This window comes from Drosophila mauritiana, chromosome 3L (assembly GCF_004382145.1).
Source record: "Drosophila mauritiana strain mau12 chromosome 3L, ASM438214v1, whole genome shotgun sequence".
Taxonomy (NCBI): domain Eukaryota; kingdom Metazoa; phylum Arthropoda; class Insecta; order Diptera; family Drosophilidae; genus Drosophila; species Drosophila mauritiana.
In genome coordinates this window covers 2453045-2480640 of record NC_046669.1, presented here as the reverse complement: position 1 = coordinate 2480640, position 27596 = coordinate 2453045, and the positions used below count along the sequence as shown (strand labels likewise).

General features: G+C 42.2%; 1 protein-coding gene across 11 annotated transcripts in view; it reads left to right on the top strand.

The window, feature by feature from the left end:
• The first annotated feature begins 13538 nt into the window (after positions 1-13538).
• Positions 13539-27596, top strand: part of LOC117141989 — a 34408-nt gene continuing 20350 nt past the window's right edge. For 10 of the 11 annotated variants that reach the window (XM_033305826.1, XM_033305820.1, XM_033305824.1 and 7 more), the window contains exons 1-2: positions 13539-13943; positions 18731-20238. In XM_033305826.1, coding sequence (XP_033161717.1) covers positions 18738-20238 — 1501 coding nt within the window. In that variant the 5' untranslated portion in view covers positions 13539-13943; positions 18731-18737. Of the gene's footprint in view, positions 13944-18730; positions 20239-27285; positions 27341-27596 lie in introns of those variants that run through there. The other variant, XM_033305828.1, reaches the window with a different exon arrangement.

Below are 27596 nucleotides of genomic sequence, written 5' to 3'. Positions count from 1 at the left end.
GAAGCTGTATATAGAGAGCAAAACGAAGCTGCGCCGGAGTTGAACGAAATACGAAGTGTAAATGGGGGTGTGGGTGCCATATAATTCCGGGTGTACGCAAATATTTTGAAACGAAATCGCCATTAAATTCAGGTTCCGATTTTAGTGCAAATACAACGGTAAAACAATGAAATTGCATTTGGAGTAGCGGCATTTTTAGGGGTGTGTGTGAGTTCGAGTCCTGCCGTCCTGCTTGCACCCTCTGCGCAGAAGCAGGACAGCGAAAAACCCCCGAAAAAAACAATTGCAAATTGCAGAAATACGAGCGAAACACGAAAATACGAAAATAGTTTCTGCCAACAGCTGGCGAAGTTTCAGACACCTGGCGAAAAAACCAACATGGGACACTTAAACAGTTAAACGGTTCTCCTTTTTATGGCTTTTAATAACTGGTTTCGCAGAGCCTTTTCGCGTAGGTGCGAGCGAGCAGGAAGTATGCCCCAACCAAAGAACCGTTGATCGCAAAATGCAACTGCGATCGGGTGGGAATGAGAAAGGGATGTGTGAGAGAGAGGGGGAGCGGGAGCGAGATGGAGACTGGGTGATAAAAAACCATAACATAACAAAACAAAACAAAACGAAGCAAGTGACTTTTGTTTTTCTCTTGTTGTCTTAGGTTCTGTTTGCATGTGTGGGTTTCTTCTGATAATTTCGCTATCGTTGTTTTGGCCTTATTTATCGCCGTTCTTTGTTTTGCAATTCTGCGAGTGGCCGCAATTTATGCAAATATGCAGAAATCACAATTCTATTTGCACTATTTCCGCAATAAAAAATCGCTGGCGAGGCCAAGAACATTATATTGTTGTTAAACTCAGCTCTTCGCGGGTAAAATTTCACCCTCTTTTGTGCGTCGCGTGCTCTGCGCTTCTTTTTCTCATTTGTTTATTTTTAGTTGCGGAATTTCTGGTTACAAACCGTATTTAATTTCAACGACTTCCCTCTGTTGTGCTCCTTATTCTCCGCTCCCGCTTCCTCTTCCTTCGTCTTCTTCTTCTCTCTCTGCTCCTTCTTTGTCTCGCAGAAACAGTTGCGCTTCATGTCACTCCCCAATACACTGAGAAAAAATGTGGTATCTGATGCTTGTTTCAATTTAAGGGTCTTGTATTGAAAATTTTAGCTGTGTGGTAGTGAATAAAATATTCCAGAAATATCTTAATTGATAAACATTATAGAACGTTTTTTTTTCAGTGCACTGGAAGAGGGAGCCCCAAAAGATGCAATAAGGGGAGTTTGGGGAAAAACTCAACAAGAAGAAGGGCCCGCCTTTGTTTTATGACTTCTGTGTATATTTATTTATAGTTGCTTCACTTTAATGTTTCAATTTTTATTTCCACACAATATCCATCGTCAATTTGTCGGCGACTTAAAAACTCATAAAGTATTCAGCTTTTTTCCGGCGCCATAAAACTTTCGCCCACGCTCGCGCAATTTGCATAAACTTAATTAGTCAAATGCAGGCACAAAAAGTTATTCAACAAATTATTCTTAATTAACGAAATAGCCAAAGTCGCATAGCGTTTGACAGATTGAACATTCAAATGCGTTAATATTCATGCAAATCTGGGCATTATGCTAATGTCTTTGAGTGTCCAAAAGTTAACTCTACGCCTTGAATTTATAGTTTCACCATTTTGGCATTTATGGAAAACTTTTGCAACGGCTTAAATGTTCTCAAAACTGCACCGAGTATTTCAAAAAAGTTCTTCTTCATTAAGGAAAAACCATATAGGAAGCCAGATGACAGATCAAACATTAAATAGCTATAATCTTGATTATGTGCCAAAGTCTTAACGTGAATTTATTGTTTCAAATTATTTTGTTTTGTTTATGGCAAATCTTGACATCTGTGGGCTTTTTATAAGTATATCAATCTGCTGATCAGATTAAAGAACTTAACTTTTCAAACAAATGACCAAAGTTGAAAGGCTTGGATTTATTGCTTCACATTTATGCTATTTATTTTACTTCTGAATCTTGTCGCAACCATTTCCACAGAATCCAGATCGCAGATCTGTGTGAATTAAATAAATCAAACGCAAACATACAAGAGAATAGTTATTCAAGAGATAATTCTTAATTAAAGAAGTAGACAGCCTCTGTTTTCGTGTAAATCTGAGTTTTATGTTAATCACTGATATATTGTTTTATACTTTTCGCATTTATGGAAAACTTTTGCAACTATTTCGAACGAAATCGAGATCACAGATATCTCCGCACTCTTGAGTGTTATGTTTTTCCGTTTGTTTTTGTATCTTTTTTCGGTGGCCCACGCGCAGCTGGCGAAATCAAGTTTAGGAATTCCCCCGTAGCCCCCCAAAAAAGTATAGATACCCCTGACTTTATCCCTTGCGTCACTTGATTTGGCGCAAGCTTAGCACACGGCTCTTTTGGATCCATTTTTTTGGCCATATGATCTTGGATCTCTGGCATTTTCGCTCGACTTTTCAATGGAAACCCATAGCCAGCAACAATGGCAGTAGTAGCTAGCTATAGGTGTATATATATGTATCTGTACTGATATTAACAGTCGCCGCAAAATGTCGCCTTTATTTATTCATCCATTTTTTTCCTACCTTTTTTTATGAGGCTGCCGTTTGGCGATCCGCCATATAAGGCATCTAAATTGTGTGCGCGTTTTGGGTCTTGGATTTTCGGTTGATCAATGATCATGATTCGTTCATGGCTTGGGGCCATTTTGCTTTTATTGTCTGAGGAAAAGCGATATTAGCTAAGCCTAATGTGGCCATTTGTGGCTTGATTTTTATTTGATCTTTACAGGGTTCACTGAACCCAGATTGCAGTTCAATTAGTCGCTCGAATTTGGCGGAGAAATTGTGGTATTACAAGTATGAGCAACTTGAACTTGATACAACTACTGACTGACATTACACTATAGTATGATTTAATAAGACTTAGTACTATTTTAAACTTCTTTATGTCCAGAATACATTCGTAATTATCGAAAATAAGTATGCAGCTCCGCATGAGATTCCAATGATTACGCCAGTTGCATTTAGGTAATTGATAGTTAGGCCACAGCTGCAGTGGTCCACGGGGCCTATTCCCGCCCAGAGTTCAACCCACACCTCTCTAATGGCCATGCAACCACTTGCGCACCACTTTGTCCACTTGTCCGGACAGCAAACTGAAAAAACCCTGTGGAACAACTTGAAATGTTTGTGTAACCCACGGCGAAACAAAACCGAAACACAAAACCAGAGAGGGGAAAACATGCGGCAGGCGAAGCTTTCGAATCACATAACGTACAACACCGAAAATGGGTGGGTTATACTGCCCCACTTGAGGCACTCCTCCTCCGGATACCGCCTCCTTATCCCCGATCGATATGTATGTATATGTACCTAATGAGCCTGCGGGCCATGTCGTTGGGCATTATTAACATACGTTTGGTATGGACATCCCATCCCATTGAGTCTACCAAGCGTTTAACCCTCTGAACAACAGAGGATTACTTCCCTTAATAAGTCGAACGAAATGGCTAGTTGGGAATTATAAGGCACACACTGTATTCCCACACTGTATGTTAACATAATGTAATGCAACGTTGTTAATTTCTTAATTAACAAGTTTTTAAGCCAATTACAAAAACATTACTGTAACTTTTATAAGCTGTCGCGTTGTCGAAGGCTTTAACCCTACGAGGTGGTTTCTGAATTATGCAATTTAGCAACCTTCTGTCGCTGCAATTGCAACTGCAGCGAGATTGAAACGAATGAGTTAGGAAAAGAGCTGAGATAGAGCTGCCGAGCATGAGATTCCAAAGTTGCATGACTGGTCTCTCCGTCGCAGCTTAGTTAACAATGTAAATTGCACCATCCATCGCCACCTTCAAGGTTCATTCTCAGCACCACCCACCACCCACTACAAAAACAAAAAACACGCAATCTTAAAGCGAGATATAATGCTGTTCATAACATTATGGATCTGCGCTCGGTCCTAATTAATTGCCAGCTAATTTAGGACACCTCCCCCGCTCGTTTCAGTGTTATCCGTCCACCGGCCAATCCTCATTTCCAGCTGACCCCATTTTCCAGGACCTGACCACAGAAATTAGGCCCAATTTGGTAAATGAACCGTGTTAAAAATTTCCCCTGTCAATATTCGGTGGCTCTTCACGGCACACATTTATTGGCTTCATTTGCCTATGCTGGGGTTGCATTTGAGTGGGGTTTTCCTAGGGGGAGTGGCTTTTGTTCCACGATGTTTTCGTTTTATTGAATTCAGTTCCTTTGACGAGTTATTTTTACACATAGAAAGAACACAAAAAAAGTGATGGCGAAAAGTTTTTTGACAATTCACCAGATAAGCGAGGCAGGGGAAATTGTTTGATGAGCGGGACAGGAAGTGGGGGCGGGTGGGAAATTTAGAGAAAGCACTGCCTGCATAATGACAAAAGTTTTTCCAACCGCCGGCTCACTTTTTCTCCCATTTTCGCACTGTAAACTGAAAACTAAACAAAAACCCATGGGGAAGCTCTTCTCGCTTTGTTTTGGTTTTGTGTCTGGCTTTTCATTCAATTTCCTTGCAGTTACCGGTGTGTGTGTACCAGAGAACTGCAGCCCGCCACTCGCACTCTACGTCCACCCGATAAACACTCGGTACTCTAGGCACCCCGTGTTTTTTGACACCCTACTTGCGGCAACACAAAATACTCGAGTGTTTTACCAACGTGGTGTTATTGTTACGAGTAAAAAAACCACCCGAGGCCTGCTGCGCAAGAGCCGTTTGGGTGAGTGGACGCACAGTCAACGATCGGCCGCACGTCATTTTTTGTATGCGGGCTGCAGTTCTCTGGTCATTTTTTGTACGCCTAAAATTTGTATGGGAGGAAGCGTGACGGGTATAAGAAATGAAGGGTAAAAGGGAATACCCAAGAAAATTTTTGTGCTCATGTCTTTGCTCTTTGATGGACTCAATGGGTGCCACCCGTTTCGAACGGGCTTATTAATTTTTCAAACGTCGCTAGCTGAATACTCTAATGATAAATATTCTTACATAAAGTCTTTTTTGAAATGAATTTTGTGACATTATGTACATAGATTCGGCTATTAGCATTATTACTATTACTATTATTTTTACTATAATTTATATTTAAATAATAATAACGTTAATAATATATAATAATATTTAATAAAATATATATAAGATATAATAATATATATATATATAATAATTAAATTACGTATATATATATAAATTAATAATATATAATATAATAAAATATAATATAATATATATAATTATAATAATATATAATAATAAGATGAAGGGCATATTTTACAAAGTATTCGACAAAGTCTAGAGCCACGCCGAAAGTATAGTGTGTAAACGTATGGAGTGTAAAACGTATGGAGTTACGCATCTTGTCTGTGACTCGACTACCTACGAGACCACTCGAGTATTTTTGGAAACACCCGAGTATTTTTGGAAACACAAACCATGTGTTTAACGGTAAACCCATAAGTGTTTTTCTCACTCATCCCTTTTTAGGCAGTGTGTGATCGGCACCCGCGACGCAGAGCACCGTATTGATTCGGGTGCGCGCACAACGGGGTGTCTTGTCTGCATGTTCAGATTTATACTGTGTGTTTGTAAGTACCCGCGATGTGCGTGGCGGGTAGCACCCGCACACAAAATTGTAGGGTGTGAGTCGAGTGGTAAAAAAGTGCCACCCTTGCAGTTCTCTGGTGTGTACCTCCTTTTCCTCCTGCTTTCCATACTTTTCGTACACGGTAAAACAAAATTGGTTTTTAAAGTGAGTCAGAAACCTAATTTTGAAAATATTTCAGAACTTCCAATGAAGCAAAATACCAAAATAACAATGCAGCACTGATGCATCTTAATTCTTATTTTATAAACACCATTTTTCCCCAGTGTATGCGTCCTTTAGTGTCTAAGCTTTTTCGCTAGCTTGCATTTCTAAGGGTTGTTCCTTTGGCTTCCATACCATTGCAGAGCAGCCTCTGCAAAAGTACAGTAGTACCGGCAGGGGCAACCAAGAACCCTGGGAACTGACAAAGGAGGCGGGATTATATTGGCAAGGAGGGAGGTTGGAAGCGGGGCAGGGGGACAGGGGGACCCACGGACGGCGACCCTGCCAAGTGTGAAGTGTCTACTTAAGGTTGAGTCAACTTTGATTCTGCCTTTCTTTCTTGGCTTTGTCTCCGCCGTCCTGTGGCATTTGTAGTTGTCACGCCTGCTGCCCACAGACTGCAGTCTCAGTCTGCATTCTCCAGCAGCAATCTATCTACCTTACAGTGGGAGAAATTTCTATATATGTATCTTTTCAAATTCCCATTTAAATCTTCGTGTAAGAAGGACCGGCCATAAATGACCCATAATACATATGCATCTTAAGTTTCATATCAATCCCAGACATCCGAGTGCTGGATTTTTTGCCGTGCATCTGCACGTTTCGGTTACAACTTCAAGTTCTACATCGGTGTGGCACTTTATCTTGACAGTGACAGGCGACGCGTGGCCATAAATCAATAATTTGCCCCAAGCAGAAGACACCCTGCGAAACCTGGGATGTGACAGGAATCAAAAGCTGAAATGGACAAGAAGGGATTCTGTGGATCGAAGCTTATTTTGAGTCACTGCTGCGGGCTGAATGCAAATTGGAACATTTGGGATTGTCAGCCAGATGCAATTGGGATAACTAAATGGGGATAAGAGCGAGGGAGTTATTTGATTGGAGGGATAATGAAATGAATTGGATAATATAAGGGCTTGTTGACACGAAGTATTAATAAGCAGCAAAGGAAATGCTATCCATATTTAAAAGAACATAAATCATATTGGCTTGTCACGCTCATTTAAATGTTGTGCATCCGCTAGGCCGAAATTTATTTAAATCAAGAACAATTCGTTTTAAAGTTCCTTGAACTTGTTTTTGCGCCCCACTGCAGTGGCCATTAAAAATGTGTGTCCACTCAGCGGTTATGAGAGTGCTCCACATTCGAAGGCAACCTTTGTGAGCAGTTGTGTAGAACCATATGCAAATATATATATATTCAAATATGTATCTTTCAGTGGTCAGATACATTCTATCGGCTCAATGCTAATGTTTGCATTACGGCAGGATCCAATTAAAAGCAAACAAACAGTTGACGAGTGACAATTTAAATGGGCACTCTCACTCGGATAAATAAGCATTAATTAAATCGCAAGAGGAGTTAAACTTTTACACATTCAAGCGAGCAAACAAAGGCACAAAACCTACGCAGTCTGAAAGAAAATAGCGATGATGACGGCACAAAGTTCATGTGAAACTAATCGATGAATGGCAGATGAATTAGAACCTGATAAGTGGAAGTGCGCCTCTGTTCCGTGGAGATAATGCTAGTGTTGTGCGAAAATTGGAATTTAATTGGTGTGAATCAGCTGATAAGCCAACGCAACCCCATCCCCCACCCAATCCAACCCAATCCAAGTTCAGTTCTAGACATCGTGACTGTCACGAGGATTGCACAAGTCGGGGGAATGGAATCGCAGCTGGGCCACACGTAAATTACCCACTTTGCGGCGGCTTGGAAATGCAGAATTTTTCCATTTTGCGTCTCAAATGTTTGACTGCACTTGACTCTCGAGTGGGAAAACAGCAGACATGGGGTAGGGAAAATGTGGAAATTGTGGGTGACTGACTGAGTAGTTTACTATCCAGCCAACTTGGCAATTGCAACAGCTTTGCCTTTTTGCACTCTAAGCGGATTTGCTGGATTTGCTTTCCATATATTCCCAGCCGTGTGTTTGTTTTGTTTAGTGGGGGAGAATGGAAAAAAGTATGGCAAAAAACGCAAACTGCATTGCAAATGAATGGAAAACTTCGTCTCTAGTCTCCCCTGCCTTTAAATATTATGAAATATTCTGCACCGTGTGTGCAAAACCTTAAAAGTTCAAAGTCGCCAAATGCTGAACTTTGAATGGGGTGCCAAAATGGTTTCATTTCTGTGGGCGGGTGGGTGCGAAATGGAATGGAGCTGCTTGAACTTGCAGACGAAAGCGATTACGACAGGAGATTTGTGTAAATATTTGTTGGCCAACGGAAATTGGGCTTAACGGATAGAAAAGTGATGCCATTTGTGGCTGGGAGCAGCTCTTTACCTACCATCTTTAAAGTCTGACGATAGAATAAATTCTGATGATTAGAATAGTTCTGGAAATTAAAAGTGAAATAGAACCATATGTACGTATATATTTCATTGATTGAACAAATTAATTGAGGGAAACCTAATACTCCCACAATATTTGCAGCCATGTGTGTTTTCCCATTGAGCTTAGTAGTCCAAACAAAAAATCGTATACATTTTCCATTCGCATATCAGCTTTCATCTGCACCTTGTGATACCTTGATTGTCGCGTAGTCGAAACCTCCATTAGCCAAATTACACTTTCCGCATTGGTGAAGAATACTTGCCATATCTCCACTAAAGATAGAAACCACCAGCTATTTCTGCTATCTCAGCAATCGTGCATTACACGGCACTTATAGGAAACTGCAAGTGATCTTTGTCACATTTAACACGAAAAAGACACAGAAATTGAGGTTGGTATAATTATTGTTTTTACTGTTTATGGATTGTTCAACTTTTGCTTTTTTTAGGGCCAGGCGTTAAACTCCATTTGGCCACGCTTTAACTGGTTTTGTGTGTGTTTATTCGTAATGTACTTTGTACTTTTTCACTCTGTTGACATTGTCACGCTCTCACCTGCCAAGAAGGGGGAGTTTGGGAGCTTCGACCCTTGGAACGATCTTAGTTCCGACGGCTCCGTTCCACGCTTTATTTTATTTCACTTATTTATTTTCGTTTTCAGCCATTCGCTTTCATCTGGCGACGGGTGAAAGGGGTTAAGAGCGAGCGGCTTGGCGACCAGCTGTCTGACACGCATTCGTCGTCATTTATCAAAAACGTCAGGAGGATGGGAAAGCAGGGGGAGCAGGTGCACTTCTGGGGGAGATCACAGTCCCCAAGACCTTTGGTCATGGCCATGGAGTCTAGTTTTTGTCACAGTCTTTATTACGAGTTTTTAATTTGCTTTACTTTTGAGTTTTAAAATCGTGTTAATCGAGTTTTGTTGATTGCAACTTTTAGTGGGTATTATTTATGAAGCTTTTAATTTGGAATTGCAATTACATGGCATTATGTTCGACTTTCTTGGGCAGAAACATGAAGATTTCGTCCAATTTTATGAATCTTAGAAGTAATTCAAAACACTTGTTAGATGGTTGTCCCTATTTCCACTTTTAACAAGGCCTTTAATTTACATCAAGGTATTGGACACCTCCTTTTGGGGCCTGCGGTTGTAATCCTTTTTGCGCCTTTGGGTTGCCACTTTTTTGGGTCATTCTATACCCAAGTTGATTCAATTTCTCAGTTGACATTTCATTTCATTTCGTTTCGTTTGCTGAGTCGGATATTGACCGTTGACAAGTGCAGGCTTAAAACACGAGTTCCGTTTGGTTGTGGCTTGGATTCTTTTTTCTATGGAAAGCCCTGCCATCTACGGACGGGTCCTTTTAAGTCTTTATGGCTAGGCTTTGCTGTTGTCTCTGTTGGCTGGAAACTGTCATTGCACTGAAAAATTTAAAATCTAAATTACATTTCAACATAAATATTATTAGAACCTATACCTGAACCTTAAGTATTCGCAACAGTTTGATTTATCTACAATCATGTGACGAGACCTATTTTTCCCAGTGCAACTTTGTTCATCTCTCTACTGCACAATTAAAAATTCTTTGTGCACTGGCCACGATTCGCACTCTGGCGGAGATAGAGATTGACTTGTCCCAACATGGAAGGCATGAGAAAATGTGTGCTCCTCCTCTCGGGGATTCACTCGTCCATCAGGTGGGTCAGTCCATGTGGCATAGAAGGCATATGGTAAATGGAGAAAAGGGGCGGGGTCGGTCACGCAAGGCGGCAGTTAGAGGAAACCCTATTAATGTCAAGTTCATTGCCACAATCCATCATTTGAAGAGTGAGAGCGGGGAGAGGGGGGTGTAAGGCAGTGGATGGATGGCAGCAGCACTTTGCTGCTGGTGGATTTATTATTATGGGCAATATTGTGCAAGCTGCAACATTTCATTAACTTGGCCGGCTGCGATGGAAACTTGTTTGCAGAGAGTTCCGTCTTTGCTGGCGGATTTGTCCAAGTTGGCCGAACTTGATATTGGCCAGACTTGATTTGGAACTGAATATTGGGCTTATCTGGCGATAAGAGCGCGTGATTTTGGCCCCAATCAATAATTGTCGTCCAATAAAATATTTATTCTGTATGTATAACTTGGTGTATCTTATCTGGGAGCCACGTGCACGTCAAATTCAATTTGACAGCGTCGAATGTGCAATTAAAATTGACATGCAACTTGTACTTAGCTGCGCTCCTTGCAACTCACTTTGCAGAGCCTGGAAAAGCTAAAAAGCAATTTTCCGCAGCGACAATAAATTATGAGCTTGTCTAGTGGAGGAAAGTGGAAGAAAGGCCGGGAGACGCGGGGTGGAGCACAGGACTTGTGAAAGTTGTTAGAGGCCTTATTTTATCACCGCCACTTTGCATGTTCATCTACTTTATGTACGGGTAACGCCCTGAAATGGTTTACCTATACCTTTTCTGTAGCTATTTTAATGCTGCATTTCTTACGGGATTTTCAATTACTTTAATGGCTTTCGTAGCAATTCCAATTGTAATTGCAACTTGGCCAGCCATAATTATTATTAACCCATGACGGTGGGGAATTTGGTGGGGTATTTGGCAATTAAAATGGCCGTCCCGCCTCCATTTAATGTAACACTTACATGCTCCACTGCGCGGGTAATTTACCAACATTTTTGCTCAATTTATTTCGCATGCCTAACTTATTGTTATTATCATTCCGATTTTCGCACTGCGCACTGCAAAATGTCTTGCCAACGCGCACTAACGTGGCTAAAACGGCTTATTGCGGGCTTAACTGTGAATTAGAAATACTTTTCCCGATTGCCGTCAAGCTGCGATGATGGGGCATGCAATCTGATAATTCAGCTGATTATGAGGCGGAAAATGTGTGGAATGTCTTGGGAGAATCGGAAATTGAGAAGCACTTAACAGATAAGTTATATAGAACGAATTCTACAGCTGGGAATTAGTTAGTTTAAGAGTGAATAGTACTTAAAAGAACCGCAGATCCGTATTGTAATGAACTCTTGTTTATGTGCAAGGGTTTTTCTCTTTTCTACCGACTGTAGTTTCTAAACGACCTTTCAACAAACATCAAAAAGCCACCCACCTGGCTCACTTGACTACCCATTTAATCCGTTTGGAAACAAGAGGAGGAAGGCTTCTAACATTTTCCCACCGGCTGTCACTTTTTATTGGTCTATCCGGAGTTCGGTGGAGCACACATCCCACCTAAAACTTGGTAACTCGGCAACTTGGCTCTTAATAAGGCAAGACAGCATCGGCGAGAACTTTTCTGGTTCGAAACCAATTTCTGGCATTACATGGCCTCCACGGCGGCGGAGTCAAGCTGCTCATCTGTGTTTTAGTTTTAGCCTGGCTTTCAGTTTTAGCTATGGATTGGGCAGCTGCTTCTGCTTCTGGCTCTGCACCGTAAAAGGTCATGAAAAAGTTGTTTACTTCTTCCTCCTCAGACAGACATCGGCCTGAGCTTATGAGGCCATAAAAAGCCAAAAGAATGGGGAGTGCGATGGAGAAGAAGACCAACACCTAGCCGGGTTCGTAATAAAACTAAAACACGACATGTAGCTAACATGAATGTGTTTTACACGAGAAACTTCAAACGAAAAAGGCCAGCGCTTTTGTTAATTTGCTTTTGTATTTAGCAAGTCTTGTAAGAGTTACAGTGGAAATCTTGATCAAGTCATGTCGATCGGCCTTGATGCGATGAGCACTCGAAAAGAAACAACCTCTTGACGCATTTTTGTGATTGAAAGTTATGACATCTAATAATTATAATCAAGCCAGCGAGCTGTTTTCGCTGTTTCGCCGACACGATTTATACGCATCTCGAAAGCCAACTTGGTAATAATCACATATGGCTCGAACCGACATCAAACCGTTATGAGCCGACGCAACCGCACAGACCTCTTTTCCTGATTCACTCCCAGCGCCAATAAACCCGGCCAGCTAATGACATAGGCTTTTGGCCGAGAGAAATCTGATTGATTGTAATTAGAGGCACCGCAAGACAGCAGATTCTAATGCCAAGTTATTGGCACTTTCAGCCAGCATCTAGTTTATGAATCGCAAATGTCAAGCGGCAGTTGACGGAATTGCGTGTTGATTATGAGGAGGATGTTGCAAATGGGTTTTGAAAAGCAGGCAACTTGGCCAGAACGACTCCGTTCACTGTGCTTGTAAACGTAATTAAAGTATAATATATTCTATAAATATTTGCACATATCACTGAATAAATTGGCTATAATCAGTATAAATATTTTGCCTTCCTTCCGTGACTTTCCCTTTCCATTCCACAGTCTGTTACTACTAATATATAGTTAGCAAATTAAGCTCTTGAGGCTATTATCTGGTATCTGCCACAACTTTGCGACCTGCCTCAAGTAACTCCATTAACACGACTCGCATTTCAGTTATGTTTCTTCGTTTTGTTTGGCCATTTGATTACACCCACCACGATTTTCTCACGCACCATAAACGAGTGAAATTGTTTAACAACAATAAATTAGACAATTACAATGCTCTGAATGATTTTCAGCTGAAGTTGTAGGCGTCAGCAAAAGGCAGAGGAAATTTATGGGCTTACCTTGGGTCCAAAGACCCCCGAAAATAGAGTTTGTAGGGGGCAAATTAAGACGACACTTTGATTACCTTACCCCCAAAGCTAATAACATTGTTATTGTTGACTGATGACTGCTGACGACTCCAGCTACTGGAAACACGCTGTCTGTTTATCAATTGGCCGGACTTTCCCCCCGGTTTTTGGTTTCAGTCGATTGGGCGCTCGTCTTGAACTGTTGCGTTGTGTTTTTGTGTTTTCTCCCCTTTCCAGTTGCTGCAGCTCCAAATGAAACTAATTGCTTCCGTTGGCAACATTTCACCTTCAATTTTCCGGCGAGAAACCCTACGGCAAATCCCTCGAAGGAGAGCCCAAACTAATTTCGTGTGCCCCGGAGGGCCAACTTAAAAATGTGGCAATTCTATTGGGTTTCGTTGGCCAGCTTTCGGCTGTTTTTCGGTTCATTGAACCTGCAAGTGCACAGAGAAAAATATTATAATATAAAATAGGTATCTTATAAAATGACATTAAATGTGATTAAAAGCAGTGTGAGATATGAATGATTCTTAAATAAGACACATGTACCTACAACGCTTTAAAATAAATTATAATTTTAAGCAGTGAACTAGTGCAATTGTTTACCATGCATCACTTAAGTTTCCCATTTCTGTTAACTGCATTTTCGCTCTCCTAACTCTTGTTTGCGTTTGTTTCTCCGATTGTTTTTTGCAGAAATTTGCATTTTCATCTTGCGCAAAAGGCAAACCAAACACACAAAAAATGCTGACACCGATGAGGCCAGCGGTGGGTTGATTGGCTGACAACCACGACGACGTCCACGGACGAGAAGAAACAGCTAGACACGCTTCAGTGCATCGAGTGGGAGGAAGTGGAAGTGGAAGTGGATTTGGAGTTGGCAGTGGGGAGCCGGAGCAGCATCACCTGGCTCCACTTGAGTTAAAAAAAAAACTGCAGAAAAAGCGCACTACAAACATCCCGCCACAATGACAAATGTTTGGAGCGGAGCCAGGCTTTAGGTGTAGAGCAGGTTTAATCAAACAACAAAGGAAGAGCCGAGGAGGCCAGCGAGGAGAAGGAGGAAGGAGGACACCACATAGCACCTGAATTGGCCAGGAGAAAGGTGAGTCAACTTTTGGCTATCGCCGGGCAATAAATCCAAGTGCCCAGCGGGCTTATGGCGAGATTAATGCAACTGTGGAGTGCTCGTAAATTTCAATTACACATCCCATATATTAGTTTTAGGAAATAATTACACCTTGACTAACATAAAAACACATTTATGAACAATAAAAGTCTAATATTTAAAGATTACATTATTTATTTTAATAGTTTTTACCGCTTTTTTACCATAAACTAGACTTTATGCATGGCCCAACTTATAGCTGATGAAGCATAATCCCATCTGACAACTCGTATGCTTAGTATATGGAACATTTGTTCCATAAGCCGTGGCAAGTCCCCTTCCCAAAGCTGCCACAACTGTTTTTTAGAAGCCCATCATCTCCCAGTTAGGCCATAAAAACTCGCTAGCACATATACACGTAGCGAATCCTTAGCCAAGTTGGTAGATCCCTGGACTCCTTAATTATGCGCACATGAGACTCATTCGGGGAAAACGCGAGGAGGATGGCGCCACGTTGAGGTCTAGTTTATTTGGACACCACTCGAGGGTAGCAACAAGAGTTTGGCAAAATGATAAAAATATAAAATATATTCACTATTGAATAATAAAGTAATAGGTAATAATAGGTAACTTCTTGGTTCAAGTTCTGATCGATTTCCATTTTTAGATCAACTTTTTTTTTTATCCCAAATCTGCATTTTAATGTAAATATTTTAAGAATCCCCTCAGTACAATATGGAGCATATGGAATAGGTTGCTACCTGAGGTGGAGTGTATGCAAATGCTGTGCCAGCATCCTGGGAATGCTCAAGAATAGTGACTCGCCAAGCCGACGACGACAGTTTTCTCCACCCGATTCCAGGCCACTGACTCACTGGCAGTCATTTGTCAGGCTTATAAAAGTCAATCGGTTCGATTATGCAAATGGATCCCGGATCGATGTGTGAAGCTCTAAACACTTTGGAGCGCTGAGGACGTATCTCAATTGGTTCTGGCCTGGGATCTGTGGAGTGCGGAGCTGGAGCTGCTCCTCTGGTTATTCAATTTGGCAGGGCGCATCCTTTGAAGACCCGTTCGGTGGGGCATGCATTTTTGCTCTTGCACGTAGGCACAATCCAGTTTGGATGCGTAATTTCAGAAGTGGGAGACTGCCGGAGTGGGATCGCGAAACCCACTCTTGGGGGCCACCTCGTGCAGACTTGCCAACTTGTTTTCCCACCGTTTAATTGGCATAATTTGTCTAACAAGACCAGCGAACCACAGACAACACACAATATACACACAGCACACAACATTGAGAACAACTCGTTTCGCATTCATCGCCGCTGCGGTAGCAAGGCGACCGTATCAAAACATCTTGAATTGTTGTGTTCTCGTTTAATAAGTGAATGTTGTTGGCTGTGTTTTTTTTTTTTATATATTTCTCTGTTCCTTCGTTACTTGTGTTACTAACCAGGCCTACGCGGAAAATGGCCCGCCGGTCTACAGGTCTGTAAGTCTGTAAGTCTGTGTGCCAGACAGTTGTCACGACCAGCGAAGGTTGGGCTTGGAATCGAAATGAAAGAAATACAACTTGTTAAGCACACAAAAGCTGGAGAATAATGCTAGGGACTACGGCGACTCTTTGTGAAGTAGCGTCCAAGGTTGATCTTTGAATCAAGAGTCATAGATGTAACTAAAATGCTGACACAGAAAATGTGGAAAAAGTACACGAATGAACTTATATCTTACATCATTACAAAAGTTATTCCAAAGGAAGTGTTTTTATTTGGCAGACACAACATCAGCTTTGAATTAGTTATATTCTATTTAATTTAGTTATTTACTAAGAAACAATGTATGAATGATCTGTATAACTTTGTTATTAGAGGTTGTCCTCTTGTTAACCCCGATCTGATTGCTCACAGCAGTGACTTTGGTTCCCGACATTATCATCATCATCATGTCGTCATCATTACTGCTGTTCCGATTCCTATATCCATATCATATTAAGAATCATTTCCCTGGCGCCAAGCTTTAATTCGTGTGAACTGGTGGGCAACTCCAAGACCTCCCAGCGGGGTTTCCCATCTCGCCTTCGCCTAGTATATGGAATGGTTTGGTGGAGTACCATCCACGGATCCACAGAGCGCGTAGGTAGGTGGCTTCACTAATTGCTACCAATCTTTTGTGCCCGCCACTTCACTCCACTTGCACCCGGTGTGCCACTGCCATTCACAATGGGGCCATCATTTCATTGTTGACATTGTTTTCTTGTTCACGCTCAAGAGACTGAATGTTGACGCAATTATAACACATGGCGTCGTCGCTGGCTACCTGCTGCTCACCTGGGCCGGCCTCCTCCTGGTGCCAGTCCCTCCTCCTCCTCCATCATCTCGCCGGGATCACGTGCTTGAGCTAACGAGTGCAATTTAACATTTTGCCGACTGCAATTAACATTTATGCAAAAATTAGAGAGACAGGGGTAAACTAGTTTTTTGTCATTTGCAAGGCGTAAATTGCAAATTATGATCGTTATCGTTATGATCGGGGGCATTTAGCGCTGATTACAGTGCTCTAATGGGGTGTCTTAATCCGTATTTATGCTAATGATAATGGTGACAGTTGTGCTGAGAACGAGGGTGCGGCTGAATGGATTCTCCGTCGTTTTTATAATGCAAATTACTCGGAAACTGTAATAGATACAGATATTAGATAGATAATGATATTATGGTTCACAGTTGGGAATGGTGTGCATCTTTTGAGAGTAAAACTAAATAGGGGTTATAAAAATCGATAATTCTGTGCAAATCATATATAGAAACTATATGGGCTATTCATCATCTTGCATTCACCCTTGAAAGCCCTCAATGGGAGATCTTGCCATGAACTGTGTGCTTAAATTGCGATGCCAAAAAGCCAAGGACAAGGAGCCATGGAGGGACCCCATGGGGTTGTTATAAATAGCAGTGTAGTCTGCCAAACGAGCAGCCAATACCACCCCAAAAGCTGCAGGGATTGTGCACTTGAGCAGCTTGCTGGTCGTGTCCATGTCGATGTCCTTTCACGTCCTTGCCTCTCTGACCACTGGCAGCGCCATTCATTTATAATGAGGGTGGATGGATGTGGATAAATGGAGAGGAACTGTCATTAAATCAATATCAGCTCGGTAGCCAAATAAATCTGCGAGCTCTTTAAACATTTACCACGGATACTATGCACTGAGTGCAACGTTGTTTTCCCCCGGGAAGGAGCAACGCGGCGGATGCGTAATATTTTAAGTGAAGCCTTTACGATTCAACTCATCCGCCATGTGGTACGGGTGATTTTGAATGATCCAACGACGGACGAGATCATCGGCTATAATTATCTCGCCGTAATCTTTATCTTATCCACCTTATTCCATCCTTATTCGCGGTCACATGCATTGTGCATTTCGATTAGATTAGATTAGTGCCCATCCGTCGCCATTGTCTCGTGTTTCGGGCTCTGACTTTTGCGCCGCTTCCATATTTACAAGACACAAGACCCCGGGCAGATATTTGCATAGTACGGCCGACTGTTCAGATCCGACCTTTGTCTCGGTTTCGGTCGCTCCTCCTAATTGTGTGGACATGGGTGTGAGTTCACTATCGGGCCATTTGTTTACCTCTTCGCTCGTGTTTGCTCTTTTCCAGCTAGTTAGGCGCGTATTCTTATTGACTTTGCGATAAGTTTCGACTGTCTGCTGCGTTAAGATAGTCTGTGTGGCACAAACTGCGCTTTTTTCGCCTACCGCGCTCTGACACACAGAAAATACACAGAGAATTATGATTATAAAGAAGTTAGTTTTGTTTAGGCGTCTTAGTTAGGTCTGGGTGGGGTAATGTTTATAAAATTAGTTTGGCTCATTAGCGGAGATTAGTAGTTATAAAATTCTACGAGCAGGGTAAGATAGCTCTACTTTATTAGCAGTTATGAAGTTTTGTTTAATCTTTTGTAAAATCCCACTACAGATTGTTACAAACCATTCTTCATAGGAATATTTCCCATTGCCAGTAGGGCATCTTGCGGCGCCAACCTAGCCCAACTCGTAAATCAATACCGATAACGGTAACCACTACCCTATCACCTACACCTCATCGCATAGCTTTCAATGTCGCACCGACATTCCCCACTCTCCGAGGCTCTCCGTGTCTCTCGCGGCCTCTCTTCGCCTTTCTGCAAAGAAAGCCCCAGTTGGATACCTTATGGCAATGCCATCTCTTTCTCACCCAAGTCGCCGAGGCACCAACAACTGAAATTTGTTCACTTTTTCAAAGACTTTCACACATCCAACACCTGGGAACTGAGCTGGAAGACGAGGGAGCAGGGACCGGATATTAGGGGCCCATCCATATCAATGGAACCTTAATTGTGTTTGATGTGCAGAAAATAACAAACATACGCATAACAAAGGAATAATCATAGAAATCAGCAGAAAGTGAAGGTGAAAATCGCCGCGAAAGTCAGTCAAATCGATGAGCAGGAAAATGGCAAAGGTAAAACTGCAATAAGCGTTATAGTTACCCATCGATTTTATCAGTTTGGCCATTAGGGTGCGGCTGGGTTGAATTTGTATCATAGATAACTGAATCTCTTAATATACACGATTTTCGATAGTAAAGGAAAAACACCGGAATACGCATTAAACATTGTGTTATAAGTTAATGGATCATTTTTTTTTGGTTTCACCAGAGAAGAAACGTTGCATTAAATTGTAATATTGGATAACGAATGATCGAACCTACTTATTCTAAACCATTTTTTCTTTGAATTCTTTGCAGTTTAATCATGGAGAAACCGATGCACCATGCACCCGCTCCCGTGGGTAAGGTGAGCCAGATAGCCAACATCTTCCAGCGCAAGCCCATTGAGATCCAGCCGGTGGAGCAGCTTAGCGCTGTGGCTGCCGCCCACGCCGCTGCCGCAGCCGCCGCTGCTGCTGCCCACCACGCCCACGTCCAAGGAGCTCCGGCGGTGCGAACGGAATCCCACTCCGCCAGGTTCAATAACGCCCGGGCTCTGTTCGAGAAATTGGGCGTGGAGTCCAACTCGAATGTGAGTTCTCGACTGTTGAGAAGTGGTTCGCGGGAGGACAACTTATGTGACGGCTCGGATCGCTCGTCCTCACGCTCCTCGGATCGCTCACAGTCGCCGCCCAAGCGGAGGACTCCGTTTCCCTCCGGGGTATCACTCGTTCACAACAACAACAATGCCGCCATTGTGGCCCAGAATGGAGTGCCACCAGAGCAACGCTTGAGCAACAGCAAATTTATTGTGGAACCAGCGGCGCAAGTGGTCCCCACCTCGGTGGTCAAGTACCCGCAGCACAATATATCCCGATTGAAGTCGGAGGAGCCATCGCCTGTTCCGCCACCGGCCAGCGGGTCAGTGAGTGCTCTGTTCGCCAGTTCAGGCGGTGACAAGCCGGAGAAACCGGAGCGAAAGTTCAATTCACGGGAGCTGATCGAGAAGCAGAAGAAGTGGACCTCCCATTTTACCAAGACCAAAACAACTCGGACGCACAGCGATCTAAACCGCTGCGATATCATACGTACAGTGCCCGGAACCGGGCTGATCATGGATAGCGAAAAGGTGGCCAAACCGGCAATGGAACCGCCACAACCTCCACCAAATGCCAGTCCCAATCCGCCAATGCGAGCGCAGGCTCCGCCAGAAATCAAGCCAAGAAGCGGGAAGATTGGCAGTCCGGTCAAGTCGCCGCCATTGCCGCCCATTCCGGCGGTCAAGCCAAAGAACGTGAGTCCGGTGAAGTTCAATCCGGACAGGGTGCGTCAGTCGCCGACTAAAACTGCGGATAATTCTCCGCCTCCGCCTCCGGCCAAATCGGCAGCTGTGCTTCAGCGATCCCTGATGCAGGAGCAGCAGGAGCTGCTGAGGAACTCCTGCGATCAGGGAGTAGCTCCCATTCCGCCGGAGAAGCCGCGCAAAAAGTCCGTAGATCTCATCGAGGATACTCTGCCCTTGACCAATTGCTCCACACCCTCATCCTGCGCCTCGCCCACCAGCTCGTACTTAATGCAGCCCGCCAAGAGGGGATCGCTGGACGGCGGATCCGGAAACGGACAGTATCCCGGCAATGGACTCAGTGGCAGCACCAATTCGGCCACCTCTGGCTCACCGGTGGCCAGTGCCTCCTCGGGACCTTCGTCCCCAGTTCACACTGAAGATGAAAAGCAGGAGAACGAGTCCACGGAGAAGTCGGAGATGGAGTACTACCACGGAGGCAACTACAACAGTGTTCCCAGGCGACGACGCAGTGAAAATGAAGGTGAGCTCTTTAAAATGATAATATAAAACATTCCGCGCTAAACAAATTATTCACAAACATTTTTGGTAGACAAAAATGCATACAAAAGCAAAACAATTTCTCAGGAAAAGTACTAAAAAGCCAAACAAAAACCCCGCTGATAACGTTGATAAGGTGACAGCCCAGAATATTTACATGATTCATCATGGAGCTGATAGTATTTAGATTAAATGTGTAAATAGATAGGGGCTTGCTAAAAGGGCTTTCCAATCTTATTATACGCCTTGTCTGCGGACATCAAAGTCAGCTAATCCAAGGAAGTTCTAGTTTCCATGTTGCTCCATTTTGTTGTGGTCTTTTCCTTCCTTTCTGGCCATAATTGATAGCCTTGTGAATCAGGAACCAGAAGCAACTCGTCTCAGGGCATTCTCGAACTTCCTTTATTGCGAAGTTTTGAACTTTGCTGGCTTGAGTTCAAACACCTTCCAGACATTCCTCTTGTGTGTGTGTGTGTGCTGAACTGCCAGGTCGACTTCATTGTGCAGTGGCCTCCTGTTGTCCTCCACTGGCCCCCAGCTCATCCCCAGCCATTCCATTTCATTGCATCCCACATTCATTACAAGTTTTTCTAAGCGGTGTACAAATCGTGACTTGCGCGCCGCCCCAACTCCGCCCTTCCACCGCCCAAGACCCTTCCTTGTCCTCCTGACACCACCTCTTCAAACTCGACTCTGTTGCTGTTTCTACACTGGGAGAGAATAGAGTAACCTTAAGAACTACAGTGAGATGTTCGACCATGTGCCTTTTAAAAAGTTAACTATATTTTTTTGCGTGTGCTCTGGAGGCAAATTCCAATATGGGTCAAACACAGCAGGCATATCAAATGCAGCCCCCAACGACAACGGCTCGACAACATTCCAAACGCTGCTGCCCGCCGCCCGCCGCCTCCCGAGCATTCCGCTGCCCTGTTCCCTGGTGCACTTCATCCTCCTCCTCGAGTGCAATGCTCACAATCTGTCGTCGCCCATCTTCATGGTCCGAGGCTCGTTGGCGTTTGGCGGATTTTGTTGGGATTCCCGCCCCCTCTTGGGGTCTTCTTCTTCGGACTCTGCTCTTCTAGCGACTCCGCACATAAAATTGTATTAATGCCAGATTAGGAATTCAATGATGCGTTGCTCCTCTGCCTTCTCGTCCGCCATCCCAAACCATCCCATCCTGCTGCTGATTACAGAATTGGAATTTGCACACCGCACTTCCGCCAGCAGCCTCAGTTCTCAATCTCAGTTCGATTCTCATCCCGAAGATACCACATTTCGATACTCTTTCGGGGGAGTCTTATGACTGGCGAATCAAGATGGCATTATAATGGAAAAGCGGTTAAGTAGGATATATTGAAATTTTGATCATTTCTGACTTAAATATAATTAAGTTGATATTACAATGGATGTTAATTACATCATTGTGGGCAACATGCCCGATTTATATATACAAATATAGCATATAGTTGGCAAATTAACATATTTGGCTTGCTAATTGTCTGAGACTTGGCTGTATAATAACATAGTATAGTAAAAAAAAACATAAGCACTTTGGCACTTAAAGTACCCTATAATATTTGGTTTGTAAGGGTATTTACATTTTTTGTAAAGTCATGTTGTTTCCACTGTCTGCTTTACTCCACGAGTTGTAGCTTCTGCCGATTATTGGTTATCTGGCGATGCGAACTGGGGTCTGGAAGTCTTTTTAATTCATAAATGGCAGTGTTGTGTGGTTCATGAAGGGGGCGTGGCGCACCTTGATTTATTGATTTAATGGCTGCGGAGGGCGCAATGGAATTAAGTGGATTGGATTATGTGCTCAAGTTGGGGTAGGTTGTGTCTGCAATTGCCTAGTATGTAGTATGTATGTTTGAAGTTCCAGTTTTTCTTCTCTCTGAATGGAGTGTCTGTCGTTTTTGCCCATTTCCCTGTACTCACCTATTCCCGTGCTCTTTTAGTAGACCAAACACAATTTTTACAGCATTTTCTTGTCAAATCGCTGACACAGCACCCGTCATTTGCTTAGCGCCATCTAAATGCAAATGGGAATGTGCCCTATAAACATCATATCTACAGTGAAGACACAGTAAGCTGAAATTGTGTCATCTCTTGATATAATTTTATTTAAACCTTAAGGTAGTAACCACTAGTTCACAAACTCGATGAAAGGAAAGTTTTCAACTAATATTTTTAAATGAATCACTGTACCTTTGGCCATACCCTTAACGAGTGTCAGACTCGAGACATGACGAGCACACATGAATGGGGCATGGACTCATTGGGGATAAAAAAGGGGGATCGGGGGCGAAGTGAAGAGAAATAGAAACATAGAGTCGAACGGAAGGCCTAGGCTTCTGTGCTGCATGGCACATTTTGAATGGCCTGCGTCCGCCTGTCACATTCAAGAGTTTATAAATAACGCGGAAAATACTACTCAAATACAACTGCGACGCCAAAGAGAAGAGATGGGTGCTTTCAGGTGGGGGAAAGTCTCAAACTGTGCACTAAAAAAACTTAAAGGAAATTAAACTTCCTTAGTATTATTGATAAAGCATATTCTTGATTGCTTAGCACCAAAACACTACGTTCCCATAATTATAGAAGACAAGCTATATATTTTCTTTTAGTGCACAATGTCTGCCGCCGTCTGTCAGTAAATTATGCCTGCCAAAAGTTGCTTGTGCTCCACTTTATATATCAGCACAATGAAACATGATGGGCACAAATGATTTATCATTATATATTGGTTAATCCCAAACGGAAGGTTTTATTTATCACAAATTAAAAGCCGCTCAAATATTGACAATATGTTACGAATAGACTGGTAGAAAAGAGGGGGCTCGGCTGCATTTGTGTGTGTGTGCCGCCAACGCAAACAAAACGAAAACAATGAAGACAGCGCACACAATTTCCAACAAACGATGTACGCTTTTATTCACAAAGAGCACTAATGCCGACAAATAAATGGTGTCTTTATCGCTTAATAGTTCTTTCTATTGAAAGTTATCATTATTATAATTCTTTTTCATATGCTCATGCTTAAAGCCCCTTTAGTGTTAACTACTGTTTTTTGCTCGGTGTATTTTGCCAGAAGAGGGTTCCTGTCTTCGCTGAAGTCACTGCAGCCCTAGTATTGGTACTTGTGGTTCGAGTCTCAGATACATTCGTGCTCTCTTAGTTTGCTTATACACCACAGCTTAGTCTGCCGAACAACAGATGGCGCCAGTGCAAAACTGCTTGCACTGCTTACGACAACTGTCCAATTATGTTATGTTTTTATTTAAAGGTATAAATAAAAAGCATTAACAACTGCCTTAAAACTATTCAACTGACAATAGCAAAAAATAACAGTTAGTTGAGAATATAGTTATAATATAAATGTTGTGAATTTTATTGAGCAATTTACCGCAAGAGTTCAATGATCCAATGTCTTAATGGTAGGCGCGTGGGTTTTTCGACAGCCACTTGCAGACGCTTCCCCTCGCTTTTCCTCATCTTTGTTTGCCTACTTTGACCACCCAGCATCTTCGCATTTTTCTCATTTATGTTGTAGTTTTTTCACAGTTTTCCGTCACTTCTTTTCACGCCAAACTGATGACGTCCATTGCGAAAATGTGCTGAAATATGTTCACATCGAGAAAATCATCAACGCGACGTTTCGCAAGAGAGAAAACTCTTTGGAAATCGCCACAAACGCAGTGTGATGTCCAAATTGTCAACTACACTGAAGGAAATTGTGTTAATTTTCCTGCAAATAATTAATTTGATTTGCAGCTCTTTTTTGTTTGAACCATAAAGCCATAAAAGGATTATTTTGAATGGTTCCAAAAAGATATACAGCAAATTCCCTACTCTGTCGTTCTCAGCTATTTTCTTTAAATTTTATTATTAGATATCACTAGTCGAAAAATCTGTCTCGACACTTGACTGATTCTCTCGGATTTCTGGCCTTTCCCAACATTTTATTTTGCGGATTTTGCAATCTGGCAGCTTGACAAGCGGCGACCCTCGAGAAGAATGTGTTCGAAAGCCACTCGGAATACCCTGTAACTTGGCTGCCTCATGTCTGGCCCCAAAAAACGCACGGCGGAGAGAGAATGATGCGCCGATCGGTCGATCTCGGCTATATGCTCATTTTCCACGCTCTTTTCTTCGCGGCGATGCTGAAAAAGCGAAAATTTTCTGCGGTCGTTCTTCAGTTGATGTCGCGTTGATAAGCGGGCAGGAACTTTCACAATAAAATCGAAAAAAGAATTCGAACGCGTAATCGGAAGAATTCCCAAAACAAAATAATTCAAAATATATTCTATAGTACAGTGAAGATAATCCGAAGCCGCGCAAATCAAAACAAATTATTTGCCGCACGTTGCCCCGAGGCGAAGAAATAGAAAATCGAAATATATAGTAACCATGAGCTAGGGGCGTGATTGTTGTGGGTTTGTTCGATTTTCGAGGGGCACGTGAGGTGTCAGATTTGGCTTTTTTGTCCCCCTGGCTGATAACAGATCCTCGCCTTCGGAGTCTGGAAATGTCTTGAATGGAGCGGAGAGCTCTGGCTTTTTCTTGTCACCGTCGTTTGGATCAGTTGACAATTTGAACTGCGCCGGGAAAGTGCTTTTATTGAATGGCGATCCTCCTTTTGAATCAGATCTAAGTGTGGAGGTATTCATTCACTTGCAACTTTACGCATTGCGTAATGGATTTGAACTGAAATTAAATTGCAAGCTGCCCGAGTGACCCTAATATATATTTAAAAAGAGTTAATTGATGGCGGGCAGAAAATACAGATGTAGAGAAAAATGTGCAAAAAGAACGCAAAAGATGCAAGCATCTGCCAGCTGTAAAGTATCTTCTGGATATCGAAATTATGGAAGCCTTTCTTTGTTTCGCCGGAGGTTCAGCGAACTGCAGTTTGTTGTGGCGACAAACAAAATATTCAAAAAATTCATTCACATTTGTGGGAAGTTTTTCTTGGCATGGCAACAGCCACCAGAGAACGTTTAAACTTTTCCTATACTTTTTTTTCACATTTTTCTCGCACTCTTCCGCTGCCTTTTCTCCTTTCGCCGAGTTTATTTTCAAATTTGAAATTGTATGCCACAACAAAAATGTTTGCGATTGTCATGTGTTTGCAGTTTCGCCATTTTATTCAGAGGTTGTAAAATATTTCAGTGTTGCCTTTTGTTCCCTCAGTTTTCCTGTTGCTGCTGGACAGAAATAAGGAATGTGGCCAAAAGATATTCTCCGACTTGCATTGGGATATTTTCCTTGGGCTAAAAATGTCCTCAAGTATTTAAAATCAATTTCGGTTTTAAATGCATTGAAATATTTTCTTCGTTTCCATTTGAATATTGATTTGTCGTAATTCAGTTTATTTAAGTTATAGTCGTTGTAGTCAGTGAATCGCGTTCACTTTGAAATAGTTTTCTGTCAATAAAAACTTTTAGATATAAATCAAAATATATTTTTAAGAGGCTGTGCCTATTTAAGAACTTTTTTTTATTTTTTCGAAACTTTTTTATCTGTCATAAACGAAGCATTTAAATTTGCAACTAACAGAATTTTATCTTCTATGGAAATTTGAAATATATGTGCATTCGTTCAGATTGCTGTTTATTTTTGCTTTAATGAATTCCCAGGAGTTTAGCCCGCTCAGCTATTTTGCAGGACATGCAGAAGATCTTTGTGTCCTCTTTTTAGCCACAGAGATTTAAGACTCGCCTTTGTTTTGGTCTCGTTTGTGTTTTCATTATGCATATCTGCATTGTCAGGACTTTTGCAAGTTGACCCAACAAGTACACAAGCGCCGACTTTCTATATCACCCAGCCAGCCCACACACTGCAGCTGCCTTTCTTTCCGGGATTCCCCTTCTTATCTGTTGGTTTTCGGCACATTTTGACAGCAACTTCCGTTTTTTGTCTTGACATTTCTTCTGGCGTCTCTTGCAAAATCTTCCTTTTCCCTGTTTTTGGCCCCTCTAATTTGCCGTTGCTTTGCTGTGGTTCCTCAAACAATTATTTTTGCATTTTACTAGTCAAATTTTTTCATGGTTTTAGTGGTCGTTCCTCAAAGTGAAAAGCAAGTGCCTACATTTTTTCACCCATTTTTTTTTTAGAAACTCAAATCGATTTTTTGCCTTTGATTCATTGAAAGCGTTCGTTGAATATGTATATATGTAGTTGCATTTTTTCTATTCATTCATTTTCATTGCTTCAATTACTGGGAAAGTTATTTATAAACCTTGATTTATTGGAAACTTTTTCCCATTTCGTTTACCCCCCTTTTCTGATTTGCCATTTGTTACTTCTCATTAATTGTCTTTTGTTTGCTTTTATTCTTTTTTTTTTATTCTCGTGCCATTTTTTTTGCAAAGCATTTATTTTTGGCCCGGTTTTTCATTAATTTTCGCATCTCATTATACAACGCACACACAGAGCGAACAAAAGTGTGATTTTCCCCTTCGATTTTTCATCGATTTCAATTGCGTTTGTTTACGCCTCCCCCACTCAACGGCCGACCTTCGGAATTTGGCTTGAATTTTCATCAAGTTTATTTACTTGAACCGAAACAGAAATCACACATACGCCGCATTGGCCCTCGCCAGCTGCTCTCGCTCGTCCCGCCCCCCAAACTGACCTCAGTTCCCCGTTTGCATTAAGTATTCATGCTGGTCTTAATTAAAAGCGCACGCATGTCTAATTGGCATTAAGCATACGCCAGGGTGCACTTGACCAGATCCAGCAAGCTGGCCAACTCCGGCCCCTGTGGTCGGTCAACTGGCAGCACCCGTCTTCATGTCATCATCATGTCTTCGACAGGCCCTCTTCGCTGGCAAATAATAGCAGGCTTACTGGGGCAAGAAGAATTTGTTTCAATTCCAACTGAGTTGAAATTTATGAACTTAATTCTAATCATGGTTACTATATCAGAACACGTGGCAACGTATTCGTTTTCAATCTTAGCTAATTTACCATATATTTATACTTAGTAATCACAAGATGTGTGTCTCAGAACATTGAAAAGTGGTAGTGAATTGAATAAAAGATGTGTCTCAGTTTGCGAAAACTTTGTCAAGCCTGTCGAGGTGGGTATTGGTAAAAAGAAAAACGTGTCTGCATAAAAACTATTGTTAAACACAAATATTTAAAATAACTTGGAACTTTTATATGTCTGCGCCCAAGATAATTGGCAAACTTACAAAACTTCTAAGACATTCCACTGTCAATTGGAAAATGCCTACACGTTTTACCAAAAAAAAAAAAAAAAAACAAAATGTATATGTATGTGTCGCATGTCTGCTCCATCTCCCCACTAAAGATCCCCAAAGGTCCAATTCAGAG